The sequence below is a fragment of the Procambarus clarkii genome, chromosome 31 (genome assembly GCF_040958095.1).
Source record: "Procambarus clarkii isolate CNS0578487 chromosome 31, FALCON_Pclarkii_2.0, whole genome shotgun sequence".
Taxonomy (NCBI): Eukaryota; Metazoa; Arthropoda; class Malacostraca; order Decapoda; family Cambaridae; genus Procambarus; species Procambarus clarkii.
In genome coordinates, this window is record NC_091180.1 from 29,193,814 (window position 1) to 29,210,289 (window position 16,476).

At 42.0% G+C, this 16,476-nt stretch overlaps 1 protein-coding gene across 6 annotated transcripts; it reads left to right on the forward strand.

Annotated features, from left to right (window-relative positions):
- Positions 1-433: 433 nt before the first annotated feature.
- On the forward strand, positions 434-16,218 carry LOC123758793 (uncharacterized). Of its 6 annotated transcripts, none has more exons than XM_045743489.2 (5): positions 434-580; positions 3,151-3,523; positions 4,796-4,837; positions 13,595-13,836; positions 14,041-16,218. In XM_045743489.2, the coding sequence occupies exons 2-5, from the start codon at positions 3,355-3,357 to the stop codon at positions 14,359-14,361; spliced, it is 774 nt and encodes a 257-aa protein (XP_045599445.1). In that variant the 5' UTR covers positions 434-580; positions 3,151-3,354; the 3' UTR covers positions 14,362-16,218. The 6 variants fall into 6 exon arrangements, with proteins under 6 accessions (XP_045599445.1, XP_045599442.1, XP_045599440.1 ...); XM_045743486.2 differs by having other exon boundaries at positions 475-599; XM_045743484.2 differs by having other exon boundaries at positions 476-612.
- Positions 16,219-16,476: the final 258 nt, after the last annotated feature.

Consider the following 16,476-nt stretch of genomic DNA (forward strand, 5'->3'; position numbering starts at 1 on the left):
TTGAGGTTGAGTTCCGTTATATAATAGACAAAAAGGTTTTGTATAAGGCGGGTGTATAGAGGCAGAGACGGTGCTGGCCTGAGGCAAGGATGACGTAGTGGTGCGAGGCGTGATGCTACAGGTGTGGCTGCCAGGGAGAGACAAGGGAGTGGACCCCATCCACACCCCCCGACCCCCACTACACCTGTAGCATCACCCAGGTGTGGTCTTGGGGGGGGGGGGTGCCGGGGAGGGGGAGAGATGGTGTGGGGCGACAGGTAAGTTGGAGGAAGTCGTGACGTCACTACAGAGTTGCTCATCAGCGAAAAAGTTTGATTTAATATATTACTTTTCACCTCTTGGTTATTATCACACATTTCACTGTGGGTCTTGTTTCATGTCGAGAGATTACCTCCATGGGTTAGAGAATGGACTGTTGCTCAGTATAAGGAGACATTGAGTGTGTTTGAACAGCACCAAGTTACCAGCGTTAAATTCCTGTCGCACCTGAGGCCAGGCGAGCAGTGTGGACCAGCCAACCACAGGGAAGAGTAACTCTCATGCGTCTCCTCAAGTCACCTCAAGGATAAATCCGGAAAATGTGACTTGACAAGTAGAGAGTGAGAGGCCGTAGTGAGTGTTAAGAGTATCGCGGGGGTGTGGGTGCTGGCGCAGATAATACCCAGCTGGATGTTAGTGGTGCTGGAAGGCTTAATTCATCGTTACTGTCGAGTGTAGCAATCCTAATACACAGTTCTTCCCAGGGTTAACAGGTATATCTATGCTGGACTGATCGCGTTCAGTTCTACCGTGCCTCACAGACAACGTTATTCGACAGTAACACAAGACCGTAGTTTTCCCAATTCTGTTCTAGCTTCCAGGTGCCACCTTAAGTCTTGCCAAAAGCCGCACGTCTTGGTTCCATCTCCTCCATACCGAGTGGTCAGCCTGCTCAGCCGCCACCTCGGCTCTCGGCTCCGCCACTTCGTATAAAATATTTACAATATCTTTGTTAAAATATAAAATATTAGTGATACTCAACACACGACACGAAGAGCCAGAAGCGCTCCCTTGGTACTGTTGACAAACACGCTTCAAAACGAGTGACTCACTTTCGCTGTTGACATTAAAACGCCTCAGGGACTGAAGTTTTTCTTTTTAAGTCAAAACAAAAACCAAGTGTTGTTCTTTTCAGTATTTAATCAGCGTTTATACATTTTATTGTGTGCTGGATATTGAGCACTCAACCACAGGTGATTGTAATTTGCCATTGTGAAATTACTCTAGTGTGTGAAGGCCAAGTCGAGTGAAGGAGAAATGTTTGAAAACTAACGTGGTGATTTAGTGAGACGTCCGAACACCCTGAAAAAAACAAACTCAAGATAGTGTTGGCAGAGTATTGAGAGCAGCAGCACTCATTCTCCCCCGGACTGTTGACCGTAGTCTGACGAGGAGGGACCGTCAACTTTCTCTTGGGAACTGGACGAGGCTTGCCGCCCAAAAATATGTTTATGGCTCAATATTTGCTTCTTTAAACCGAGATAAATTTTGGTAAACCACTGTTCTTGGTGGATGTGTTGCTCTCGTCAGCAAGTGGAAAGTTCCAGAGGGAAAATTGAACACTTGTAGCGTAGCCAGTCTCGCCACCTACAGGAGAATGGGCACGGCCAGGACACCCACGGACACGCCATGGGTCACCAGCAGCATATATTGTTACTCATTGTCGGGGACAGGAAGCCTGGTAGGGTTATCAAGGTCCTCTTAGCAGCCTGGGCCAACAACTGACCTCCCAAAGGATGCAACCCACAACAGTTGCCTATCTTTCGGGTATCTATTTAATGCTAGGTGAACAGAAGCACACGTGTCCAAATGTCTTCATCCTGAACATTCACTCCTCCCGTACTTGTACACCAGTAGATTGACGGTTGAGAAGCGGGATAAAAGAGCCAAAGCTCGACCCCCCTCAAGCACAACTAGGCGAGTACAGTACACTCCCCCCCCCCCCACACTCTCTTCCACAGTACACTACTTTCCCACAGTACATTCCTCCTCCACAGTGCCCCAACAAGACAACACACTGATGACCTTCACGGCAGCTGCAACAGTTACATAAACTGTATTAGAACCATTATTTCTTTAAATGTATCTAATCACATGAGGAAACAGGCGAGTTTAGTGCAAGGGAGCGACTGTAACTATAATGTGTTTAGGGTGTGAGGTGGTAGTTTAAATTTTGCCCTGAGGGGCGAGTTTATTGGGCAGCGCCACTCATTCTGCGAGTGGACACACCGCCATAGCAGCATGTACAGCATCCCCCAATAGGAAGAAAACTCGCTGGGTTGTTCATCCTGTCACTTGTACCCAGACACAGCTGGGACTTGCGTTGTGGTGGAAATGGGGTAGTGTTATGAGAGGAAGGGGAGGGGGGGGGGAGTGTAGTCAGAGGGTAACCTATGCATTAGAGCCAACAAAACTAACGTCGAATATTTATGACAGGAATGATAACTCGTCATGCAAATACAATACTGAAGGTGCGATAATTGTGAGGTAATGGAGACGACACAGCCCTGGCCTAAGGCGAGCGCTGTGCCCCTCCAGAAACGCCGACACCAAATGCTCAAGGGAATGTCCCGTAAGCTTTAGGGTCACCTTGTGGTGGTCTCAAGGTATGTAGCGGTGACTGGCAGGTCCGTCATTACCTCACACCATGTTCACTTGTCTGATCACTGTAGTAACCTCGCCTATACTGAACACTCATTCTGTTAACCCCAGCCAGTTCTGCAGTGTTCCCAACGTCACTAAACTGTTGTACTAAATTGACCGAACTTAACCTACCAGAGGACCCACGAACAGAAAACGGGACATATGTCAATTTCGCGAGCCGCTACCATTTTTAGTACACCAGTTTTTGGTATTGGGGAAATTATAAGTTAAAAATGTGATATACTATTGAGGAAAACTGGTTGTTAATTGGCCACTGTTGCTGCTCGTTATATCTGGTGCAGATCAAATCACTAGATAAGGGTCAGAGTTTCCTTACCCGACCGACATATTATATGTGATTTACTCCAATAAATTTCCGTCATGACAAACACTTGATTTATAGACATCCAAATTTGGAATAACTTACATATAAAAGAAATGATGTCTAATTTTGTTCCATTATTATAGAAAATTATCAGTTTGATTGGTTAAGAGACTCCATCAGTGGCATGTTCAGAAAGTGTCGCTGTGTGTGACAATGAACAACAAAGTTAGCCAGAACAGCGCGTATGCTAGAGAAAATCAACTAGCAAATAAACTATGTGAAAAACAGTTGAAGTGTTAATAAGGAGTTGTGCGGGTGCAAGGTGCAACACCAGGGTCTGGAGCGTGATGGTGCGGCCCTTCACAGCCGCCCTCCTGGTGGGGGCGTCACTCATACTACAAGTGGCCGCCGTAGATGACCACAGGTGCGACCTGGGGGTCAACTGTCAGCAAGACTGTAAACCCGAAAGTCCAACCTACAAGCCCCAGAGATGTGACGAATGCTGCGAATCACCAGGTAATTTCCATATTGTTAAATTAACATGCACGTTTTTTTCTTAGCAGCCACTATTATATTTATATCATCACAGCCACTATCATATTTATATCAACAACAACCACTATCATTTATATCAGTTCATATTGGAACGCTGTAGATATGTATACAAATGTTTTAATATGAGCCGTACTAATGGAGTTACTTATACCAGTACAAGTAACAACCGCCAAAGGAGCCGGTTCACCTCCTGTAACGGACTCAATATAGCCTTATCCGCCAGCACCTGTCGACTGATTGTTCAAAATTATCTTGACCATAAATGTACACATTATAATTGTAAATGCTTGACTACGCGGCCCGGTCTCTAGCCAGGCCTACTGGTTGATGGTCTGGTCAACCAGGTAGACGCGGCTGCTCGCAGCCTGATGTATGAATCACAACCTGGTTGATCAGGTATCGTTTGGATGTGTTTATCGTGTTAACAGTGAGAGGCCGGCCAGTTATGTCATTCAGCCTGAGAGTGAACATACAGCCACAGCAGCATGTACCACACTCGGCAATAGGAAAAATTAAACTCCACGTGTTGTTAATCCTGCATTTAACTTGTACCCAGCCTCATCAGAAACTACTGTCTCAAGTGAACACACGGGCAAACATGGAGACTGACATCTTTAAATTTTCGAGGACAATATTAAATCGATATTTGAGAAAATAGCATTATTAGCCTAGCTCAAATAATGTGAGATTTATTTTCTCCTATACTTTACACACCTATTTCCTTTTCGATTGGCAGTAATCACACATTTAGTGTGATGTGATTATTTTATATTAAAGTATCAGTTATCTATTGTGACACTTATTATTATTAAAGCTGTGTAGCCAGTATGGCATATTGCAGTCACGAACCATCGAAGATCCTATACACATTCAGGATGCTAATATCAGAGCAGAAAAGTAATATTAAGATCAATGTATGCCACCGGTGATTACCACTGTTTTTGTCCCATCGTGGCCGAGTAGGTTAAGGAAGGTGTCTGGGAATCATCAGAACGCGGGTCCTAGTCACTTCATTGGTCAAAAAATTTTCTCGTTAATATATCGCACCATTGTGATTCCTATGAAAGTTACAATGAGTAAGTCAAGCGCTAGCTAGGCTTGTCTAATGGTCATTGAAGGACAATAACAAGTTAATTATAGTATAATCAATTGATCGTCCAGCTAAGAAATTCGCTTCATTTGAAGATGAAAGCTAGTGAATATTATATGGTAATATTTTCTTGCTCGTTGCAGACGGAAGTGATGAACGCAAGGACCCGGTGTTCAGGAACGACAGTAAGTATAGACTTCTTAGGTCGTCCCGTACCTCCCAGTAACAAAATCTTTATTCTTTACCGTTTCATTCAATTTCAAAACGTTTTCCTTGCTTGATTTAAACAAAAAAATTTGCCTTAATATGCTCCGAAACTCATATTGCCGTTCAATTGTATGGATCGTGTCTCTCGATATAATCAGGACTTTACTAGATACTCTTCGTGTAACTATTGTCTCTTAGTTTAAATTTCACTCTTCCCACAACTACAAAACGTCCCAGCAACATGTAAGCAGTATTACCAACAGGTTACACAATAACTAACGGGGCTTTCTTCCTAAACATACATTAAAAATCATTTATATAAATTATCTGGCGGAGTTATGGACCATTACCTTCATTTACTATATTACATAATCAGTGCTCCTGTATATGTTGTTACTGGGGAAACTGGCGTCAGTGTGGCGTGGGAGAAGGAGAGGGAAGGTTGTCAGTGTGATGTGGGAATAGGGGGGGGTCAGTGTGATGTGGGAGGGAGGGTGTCAGGGTGGTGTTGAAGGCACGTCTTGCTTCACAACACTCCAAAGAGCGTTTCTCTGCATAACGACAAGAATATTTATCCTCTTCAAAATACTAAGACCTTGGAAACCTACTTATCACAGTACCAAACATATCAGCACTGGCAAGATGTGCAGCACCAATGATGATCTAAACGACCATTCCATCTAATAGTTACGATGGCCAGTTAGTGACGACCAGTACATCGGGTGTATGAAACATGTGGCCTTACATTGTGGCTGGTTGAGCTTGAAGCTCAACAAGCCACAGACTTTCCGTCCTCGCCGAGGCCACTAAATAGTGGCCCTCAGGTAAATTCAGGTATTATACCTTGGACATTTTAAAGAACTGGTCTGGATTAATATATATTAAAATTTGTCCAGTAGATTAAAGGCCACGATGAGATCAGCCGTTATGTCTGGTTGCTGTTAATTATGTGGCTCTCATCCGAGCCTGGTATGAGAGTCGACTTAGGTCTGGGATGACTTGCCTCCAAAGCAGATGTGTGTTTCTGAAGATAAGGTCTCCATGATGTCCGAACTACACATCAGAAAGTGAACGACGACGTTTCTGTCCGTCCTGGACAAACATTATTTGGCTTATGTTGAAGGTGGATTGTTACACACATCCCGGACTGTGCGACCACAACTAATTACATTACGACATAATCAAGTCGTATAATGGTCCAGGAGAGACCGAAACGTCGTAGTTTCTTCATTTTCTAATGTGTTGTTTGGTCATCATATCTTCACGTTTATATCTTCACGTCATCACGTTATTGAGACTCATCGTCTGCATGAGGTCTTCATGCTTGGAAACAGTAGTTTACATCGATGGGGGCGCACAAGACTTGTACAGTTGAATTACCACTTTCTTTTCCTTAAAATAGAGCTCTTTCTGTAATGAACATAAACAAACCTCACTTTCGTTCTCAACTTATTTATGCACACCTGAATTAAATAATCAAGGTTGTTGCAGCTCGAACATTTACCAAAAGTTTGAATGCAGTGTGCCAAACTACGATGCCAATTGTCAAAAAGCTGCAACACCAAACAGTAAGGTTATTTTTATTATTATAAGTACAGTATTAGTGTTTTCAATCTTGCCTCTGGAGGAGGGTGATTCAATAACACGGGCCGCATCATGCAGAATAATGTGAACTAGCCAGTAATAGCATATGGATTTAGACGTCTCTGTTCTAGGGTGCTTAAGATGAAGTGCCCTGACCCTTGACCTGCCAGGTGAGGTGACCATATTAAGCATGTAATTGCCGTATAAAAAAGATAAAAAGTCAACTCGGCAGCGCCGTCATTCTCACTCGACTGGAAACACATTGTGTGCTATTAATGAACACAAATTTTCCCTAAACTCTTGCTTCCCACTCACACTACGGGACATAATGAGTGCCAATTACTCACCAATTAAGTGATGATGGATGAGACAGGCCGCTGCTTCCCTCATTGTCTGTCAGGTCGCTACAAAACACCAAACGCCGCCATGGTCCGCATCTGCCACAACCCGGCCTCTTAACAGAGCGTCGCATTTTGATATATACTTTACCTAAGGCCAAGCACTGCCGTACTAGCAAATGGAAACTTCGCGAAAATGACGCACTGTTCCGTTTTCGGTCATCTGGTAGGTTAAGATAAGGGCACTTTAGTACGACACTTTCTTGACGTTGGTAAACCTTAGGAGGAAGGACTACCGCGTCACCCCGCAGCCCGTCCTCGGCTTAGAGTGAAGCATACAGAGGTGTCACTGAAACAAATAAAGTGAGCGAAGCACTGTTAAGAAAAGTTCGAACGTAATTAGTTGTGGGTCGCACAGTTCGGGATGTGTGTAACAATCCGCCTTCATCAACATAAGCCGATGAAGATGAAGATTAAGCCACCCAAGAGGTGGCACGGGCATGAATAGCCCGTAAACATAAGCCAAATAATGCTCGTTAATATAGCCACCAAACCCTGTTTATGAATGAAAACGATTTTAAACACGACTTGCAACTGATGAAACAACCCGGCCTCGAGCCAGGCTCGTTAGAGCAGCGGCCGTCTTCCCCCTCCCCCCGCAGACGCATTGATAAATATTTACATCCTGTGTATTTTCAAATTGGTTTATTCTCGTAAGTCAAAATTGTTATATATTATTTTTTGTGTAAAGTTAGCCGTACGTTAGCTTAGGTTCTGTTGCGATTATTTGTATTTCAAGTACGTGGGTGATGCATTTATAGCGTTGTGGTTCGAGTCAGTGAAGCACTTGTTCCGGAAGTGTTCGAACGAAATCAGTTGAGAGTCGTGTATAAACCAGCCCGTCCTCCAAACAAAGATCCAAAAGTGATTCCATGCACCCGCCAAACCCCCTGTTTATGAATGAAAAGCGGTTTACACACGACTCACAACTGCTGACGTTCGAACATATCCGGAACAAGTGCTTCACTGACGAATTTTGTTCGAATCACAACGCTATAAATGCTTCACCCACGTCAGCCCGTCCTCCAAACAAAGATCCAAAAGTGATTCCATGCACCCGCCAAACCCCCTGTTTATGAATGAAAAGCGGTTTACACACGACTCACAACTGCTGACATTCGAACATATCCGGAACAAGTGTTTCACTGACGAATTTTGTTCGAATCACAACGCTATAAATGCTTCACCCACGTACTACAAATACAAATAATCGCCAACAGAACCTAAACAGCTAACCTAACCTATGCCTATATATACACAATATGCTAATATATTATAATATTAATTTATACTTGAGAAAATTCCCGTTTTGAATAAACAGCATGTTAAAATTTATGAATGCGTCTGTGGGGTTGACCGCTGAATGTAATGGACTTGAGTCGAGGACGGGTTGGTATAAACCGTTTTTCATTCATAAACAGGGGGTTTGGCGGGTGCATGGAATCACTTTTGGATCTTTGTTTGGAGGACGGGCTGCATTTACAGCGTTGTGATTCGAACAAAGGTAGTCAGCAAAGCACTGTTCGAGAAATGATTGAACTTCTGAAGATGTCACGACTAGACATTCAATTACGTAGTGTGCGAGATCATGACCCAGTTCCTGCTCAGGTTGATTGACAGTTGAGAGGCGGGACTAAAGAGCCAAAGCTCAAACCCCGCAAGCACAACTAGGTAAGCACGGAGTTTACACCTGGAGTGCTCAGGATTACAAAAATCGATACATATGTAGCCACCTGCCACAGGTAATGGTAGTCCATATGTCTTGAGCCCACTGGTAGCTCAAGACACCTTCACTATTCCTCCGGAAAGAAACGGATCAAACGGATCCAGTATATATTAACAATCGATGTAATGTTGAGGGCGTTGAATTCAAGCAGCGAAATTGAGCTTCATAACAAGAGAACAATGGTATGGAGTGTACCAGGGACACCGCAGCCTGCCTAACAGGTAATGTGGACGACTCCTGCATGACAAGCACAACCCTCCCACTCCTCTTGTCTCTCCAGGGTCATGAAGCAGCCTGCATTATCATGTGCCACTACTCTGCCAGTGTTACACATACTTTGGGTACATCTCGTAAACCTTGGGTAAATATCACATAAACCCATAACATATCTCTCGCACTCCTATGCATTACGAAATACTTAAATCTTTCCTAGGGGTTTCCGGCGATAAATGTTCCAGGAAACGCTGACAAAGTCTGTTGTGAGAAACTTAAATGAAAACAAGTGATCTGAACCAGGTATTGCAAGGTACGTGTGTGAGGAGCAAGGGACGTGGTGAGGAGCAAGAAACGTGTGTGAGTAAGGAGCAAGCTAGGTGTGAGAGTGGCGTCCAGTAGCATGGTTGAGGTGAGTCATACGGCTGGCACCTGCGCTTCCTCCGCTAACACCACTAAGTCACATCACGGTTTATGACACTAAAGATACGGAACCGGGAGTACACCTTGATCTGTAGTGACTTGCACTGGTCTGTGGCAGGGTTTAGCTTACTTCCTTTATTATGTACTCCATATATGCCCATTGTGTAGTGGGAAAGGTTATATAGGCACACAAAATGGGCTCAGGAAGTGAACCCCAATTAAATTTCGTTTAACTAAGCAAATTACAGCGTTTGCAATTAACATATACATCAAGAGTCTATACGCGGTATATAAAACTAACATCATCGTGACCGCATGTATACAAGTTATAAAGTGACACATCTATCACTACCAACAACTCACACACAAGTTTAGAAGTACATCAAGATTATCATAGATTGTGTAAACTGAGAGGTGTCAACAACGAGGGGGGGGGGGGGCATATACGGTTTTCACAACGTGTTTTATCATGTTTCAGGCGTCATGCTTTCTCTGGTAATTATAATTGATTACGTTATTTTAAGACTAATTTTAGCACTTTCGCTGTAAATATATTTGAGAGATGATTATTTTAATGCGTAATTTAAATAATAAACGTAGTAATACCAGACTGAATTTAGATATTTCTATGAATAAATTTGGGTGGTTATAAATAGGTATGAGTCACAGGCCTTATGCAGATTTCTTACTTGCTTCCAATGAATAATGCGACTGTTATTGTAAAATATACACTATTTTTTTCACTTAAATACCCGTACCTTTAATCAGGAGACTTTACTAACTCCAAGAGAAAGTTTGGAGTAGGGACAAAATGTTAAGGTGAGCGGATATAAAGAGTGGAAGTAGGTGAAGTAGAGAGCAGTTGCCCCAAGTCATCGTGGGAGCCGGGGTCAAGCCTGTACCTAACACACGGCTCTCAACCAGCTATTGTAGCAAAGATTAATATGATTTTTATTTGGATCTTACACAAGTTGCTACAAGCAAGACCCTGAAACTATATTATTAGTATTACTAGCCTCAATTTATTGTTCTTATTTTTCAGTTCAAAAGATAGCAAATTTGGCTCGGCAAATATAGGCTTTGATTATTCAAGCACTAATCAGGCTTTCGGATTTTATTTACGAAAACCTGGCCCTAAGATGTATTGAGAAATGATATTAAACATCCTTCTGGTAAAATTTGAGGGGTAGAGACGTGTTGGTCCAGGAGGCGGGGACGTGTTGGTCCTGGAGGTGGAGACGTGTTGGTCCTGGAGGCGGGGACGTGTTGGTCCTGGAGGCGGGGACGTGTTGGTCCTGGAGGCGGGGACGTGTTGGTCCTGGAGGCGGGGACGTGTTGGTCCAGGATGCGAGGACGTGTTGGTCCTGGAGGCGGGGACGTGTTGGTCCAGGATGCGGGGACGTGTTAGTCCTGGAGGTGGGGACGTGTTGGTCCTGGAGGTGAGGACGTGTTGGTCCTGGAGGCGGGGACGTGTTGGTCCTGGAGGCGGGGACGTGTTGGTCCTGGAGGTGAGGACGTGTTGGTCCTGGAGGTGAGGACGTGTTGGTCCTGGAGGCGGGGACGTGTTGGTCCTGGAGGTGGAGACGTGTTGGTCCTGGAGGCGGGGACGTGTTGGTCCTGGAGGTGGAGACGTGTTGGTCCTGGAGGTGGAGACGTGTTGGTCCTGGAGGTGAGGACGTGTTGGTCCTGGAGGTGAGGACGTGTTGGTCCTGGAGGTGAGGACGTGTTGGTCCTGGAGGCGAGGACGTGTTGGTCCTGGAGGTGGAGACGTGTTGGTCCTGGAGGTGAGGACGTGTTGGTCCTGGAGGCGGGGACGTGTTGGTCCTGGAGGTGGAGACGTGTTGGTCCTGGAGGCGGGGACGTGTTGGTCCTGGAGGCGGGGACGTGTTGGTCCTGGAGGCGGGGACGTGTTGGTCCTGGAGGCGGGGACGTGTTGGTCCTGGAGGCGGGGACGTGTTGGTCCTGGAGGTGGAGACGTGTTGGCCCTGGAGGCGGGGACGTGTTGGCCCTGGAGGCGGGGACGTGTTGGCCCTGGAGGCGGGGACGTGTTGGCCCTGGAGGCGGGGACGTGTTGGTCCAGGATGCGGGGACGTGTTGGCCCTGGAGGCGGGGACGTGTTGGTCCTGGAGGTGAGGACGTGTTGGTCCTGGAGGCGGGGAGGTGTTGACCCTGGAGGCGGGGTAAGAGAGCTGGTCGAGGTAGCTGGGATGCTGGCCAAAGCACGGTCCAGTGCTGGATGCTGGGTGACGTCATAGCTATTGTGGTACCCATGCCTCAGAGTCAAAAATATTAGCTGGTTATATTGTTGAGTGTTATAACCTCAACCCGCTTTCCTAGCAGTCGACGTTCGCATGATAAGATGGCGTCTAGTCATAATATGATCGCACTCGTGTAGATGCTTTAACATTTTTCAGTTAGTGGAAAAACCACTTACTTTGATAGGTTATGGGAGGGAGTGGTTGCCCCGGGCTCTCCCACCAGTGTACCCGGCCACAATACTGACTCACCGCACTCTTGCAACAGTCCTCCTACAACTCTGCTTTTTGTTAATCTGGTTTTTCACACATGTCCTCAATACCTGTCAGTTTCAGTATCACCAGGAATATGCATGTTAAACTTGTAAAATTATTCCAAATATTAAATAATTCTTATTACACTAGTTTAGAATTGATACACACTGATGACGTCAGCAACTCCCACGTATAGTAAATTAAATAGAAGTACAGTACATATAGTCCACGTAGCGTTTTCCGCTACATCTTCATCAGAGCAAAGTAGAATGATTCTTAGAATCATTCTACTTTGCTCTGATGAAGGGGATGTAGCCGAAAACGCGTTAAGTATTCTCTATTTTTCACATGTGGTTTATATATACAGTATATATATAATATATATATATATATATGACAGTGTCAGACTACGGAGGAAGAATTGAAACAGGAATTTCCTTAAGTACTTTCGTATATTAATACATATTCAGAAGGAATGAGAAAGAATTGATTCCTTCTGAAGATGTATTAATATACTAAAGTACTTAAGGAAATTCCTGTTTCAATTCTTCCTCCGTGGTCTGACACTGTCACATTTTTCATCCCTTGCTAATTTTCGTGATTTATACACACACACACACACACACAAATATAGGCATAGGCATCCAAAAATGTCTATCTGGAAGATGTTTCAATTATATATATATATATATATATATATATATATATATATATATATATATATATATATATATATATATATATATATATATATATATATATATGTCGTACCTAGTAGCCAGAACTCACTTCTCAGCCTACTATGCAAGGCCCGATTTGCCTAATAAGCCAAGTTTTCATGAATTAATTGTTTTTCGACTACCTAACCTACCTAACCTAACCTAACTTACCTTTTTCAGCTACCTAACCTAACCTAACCTATAAAGATAGGTTAGGTTAGGTTCGGTAGGGTTGGTTAGGTTCGGTCATATATCTACGTTAATTTTAACTCCAATAAAAAAAAATTGACCTCATACATACTGAAATGGGTAGCTTTATCATTTCATAAGAAAAAAATTAGAGAAAATGTATTAATTCAGGAAAACTTGGCTTATTAGGCAAATCGGGCCTTGCATAGTAGGGTGAGAAGTGCGTTCTGGCTACTAGGTACGACATATATATATATATATATATATATATATATATATATATATATATATATATATATATATATATATATGTCGTACCTAGTAGCCAGAACGCACTTGTCAGCCTACTATGCAAGGCCCGATTTGCCTAATAAGCCAAGTTTTCCTGAATTAATATTTCTCTAATTTTTTTATTATGAAATGATAAAGCTACCCATTTCATTATGTATGAGGTCAATTTTTTTTTATTGGAGTTAAAATTAATGTAGATATATGACCGAACCTAATCAACCCTACCTAACCTAAGCTAACCTATCTTTATAGGTTAGGTTAGGTAGCCGAAAAAGTTAGGTTAGGTTAGGTAGGTTAGGTAGTCGAAAAACAATTAATTCATGAAAACTTGGCTTATTAGGCAAATAGAGCCTTGCATAGTAGGCTGAGAAGTGCGTTCTGGCTACTATGCAAGGCCCGATTTGCCTAATAAGCCAAGTTTTCCTGAATTAATATATTTTCTCTATTTTTTTCTTATGAAATGATAATATATATAATATATTATATATATAATATAATATAATTTAAACAAATCTTCCAGACAGGCATTTTGGAGTTTTGAACAGTTTATCTACGCAATATAACAATGGTAAAAAATCTTCGTAAGATAATTCTGACAAAATTCCCTGTATAGACAAACAAACTTCAGCTATGAAACAATATGGTTAAGCATATATTCTAAGCAGCATTGATCTTACCCTAGGACTGAGAGCAATGGAAACAGTAGTGGGAGAGCTGCGAGTAATGACGGGAGTGCTGCTGATGTTGGTGGTGCTGCTGCTGGTGGCCGTGGTGGGGCTCTTCCTCTACTTCACCAACTCCCTCCCCAAGCTTCACATTCCAGTCCTCTTCAGAAACAAGAACAACAACAATAAGGAAGCTTCACACAAACCCTGCAACGGCATCGACCACAACTCTACCATAGTTAGGATTGCCAATTATCCGGTACGTATATAGGAAATATATACAGGTTCAATAAGGGTTATACAAAACTCATGCCTATCAAATAAGTTATTATCTACAATTCTCAGAAAAACTACAATAGAATAATATTTAATTTACAAAAATTTCAGCAAATTCATTGATAATATAATCCCAAAGTTCTACGTGCAAAAAATATATAAATAATATTTTAAATTTGTAACCCAGAGTAACCACTGCCCGATAGCCAACCGGTCATCGGTGAACATGTCAGGAAAGGGTCCAACTGAGGATACCGTGGAACCACCGGAGTTCCTGCCTCGTCCGTACCGTGTCCGCCAACCCTCGGAGTCTACCTGTCCCGAAGAGGGCAGCGACTTGCCTCAACACGCTTACGATAACCTGGCGCTCTCCACCTCAACTCTTCACAACACTTCCAACTCCTCCACAGACACCTTGGCGGCTGCGGTTTCCACAAACACCATGGAGACCACACTGCCCTCGGTGAACAATCTTCATTCAATTAATGGTGAAATTACCCGTGTCTGAAGCTTAGATCGATGTTTAGGTCATCCATGCTCACCTCGAAATATATAAGACTGAAATTCATGCGTACTGAAAACTGAAAGCCTATTCAAGGCCTGGTCGGAGACCGGGCCACGGGGTCTTTGATCCCCGGAACCTCTACAAGATAGGTAGGTAGGTAATATCTGAAATGGTTGAAGATATACCTTACCTGGTCGGGGACCGGGCCGCAGGAACGTTAAGCCCCGAAATCAAGGTAGGGGTACCTAAACACACATTCCACTTAATGCCAAGAGGGTTTAGCAAACGTAGATACATAATGAAGGCACAAGCCAAATGATATTGGCAGCAATTACTTCTAATAACTGCCATGTGTGGTGGGTCTTGTGTTGTTTCTGTAGTGATCAACATTGATAAACTGATCCAGATTAAAGACACATGTATTAGACATAAGATATATGTTTTCTGTTTACTACTGTGGTGGAAAAATATAATACAATTCTTAATAAGTTTAGCGTAAGCTGTAAGGTACTGTACAGTATTTAGTTATCTAAATTCCAGTTTTTATATAAAAAATGTGAAACGTCCAGAATAAAAGCTGAACGACACATGACATACTAATTCTTTAGTTTGTGAAAGATTCAGGGTTATACTTACATTCAACGTTCTATTATAAACGCTGAAGGATTTGCGAATCATATTACATTACTGACAGTTGACCATAACTTACAGATAATCACGTTTCACCTTGCCCGTTTACAGTGGTAACTTCGCCACTCTGTTGATCCACTCATCACTATATTTACCTACTTTCCCAGCCAAAATAATAACCAGATATATAAACCATATCATGTAACTGGCACAGCACACAAGTACACTACTGCATAGCAGTAACATTTTGAATTTTAAAGGATTTGAAATTTGAATTATACCATGCTCAATTTTCTACCAGAAATGTAATACAGTATTGACATAATTATATTAGGTATAAATAATAAATTAAAATGGCGAGACGTTTTTAGAGTTTCAGCATTAAAGTCTTAAGATCAAAGACAATAGTATTCAACAATTAAGTTACACGATTCTCATTGATAACTCTACGATTTTTATTGTGGTCTTTGGATTACGTTGAAGTGTGTTAAGAAGAGGATCTTTGAACGAGTGTTGTAAGTGCGCGTGTAAATATAGTATAGCATCTTGGCAAGATATATTTTTTACATGTATTGTGTACAAAGGTTACTAATCACAAATTGTAATAAAGAAATTACATATCAGCAGGCTCTAACATTATTCTATTGGTAAACATACTAAATGTAATAGTGAAGATTGTTAACAATTATAACATGGTTGATGGACATGTTCAGTTTAAACACAATGTTTAATTTGACCAAAACTAACATAACCAAGCTTAACCTAATAAGTCTATTACAGGTATACCCAAATTTTTGCTAACCTAGGAAACCTAAGCTTAAATAAATTAGTAATTAATGTAACAAATATATTATAATTTTAGAAAGTACAGAATAATTTTTAAATGGGTCAATCTGCAAAACAGCTTTTTTCCTGCTAAGTATATATATATACTTAGCAGGAATACTATACTACCATATATATATATAATTACACAGGTACTGTATATATGTGTGTGTAGCAATGATCAGGAACACTGATCTAAGTATGCAGAATAATCACATAACCAAGCCTTTCATGTTTCACTGTGGTTATTCTACATAATGTATATATATATTATTAAGTGTTAAGTTCTGTATTAATGAATACTGCTGGGTATGTGTCACATGTAACTTTTAGTCATACAAGACGTTTTATATATTTTAGGAAAAATTTTCATCAAGATTAAAGCAATAAAATATATTTGCTCAACTTAAAATATATTATTAAATGTGAAAGAAAACCTTGCCAAGAATTAAAGTAAGATGATATGAAATCTAAAGAAAAAAACAACAAACCTACAAACTAAAGAAACCAAGTAAAGTTGCCTTATATATCATTACTAATTCTATGAAAAAATTGAGGCACTTGTCATCATCAACTTACATTCAAAGATGTAAACATTACACGCACTGACAGGTGTACAACTCCATCCCCAACACTGATAGTACAGTAGTGTATATTCTATCC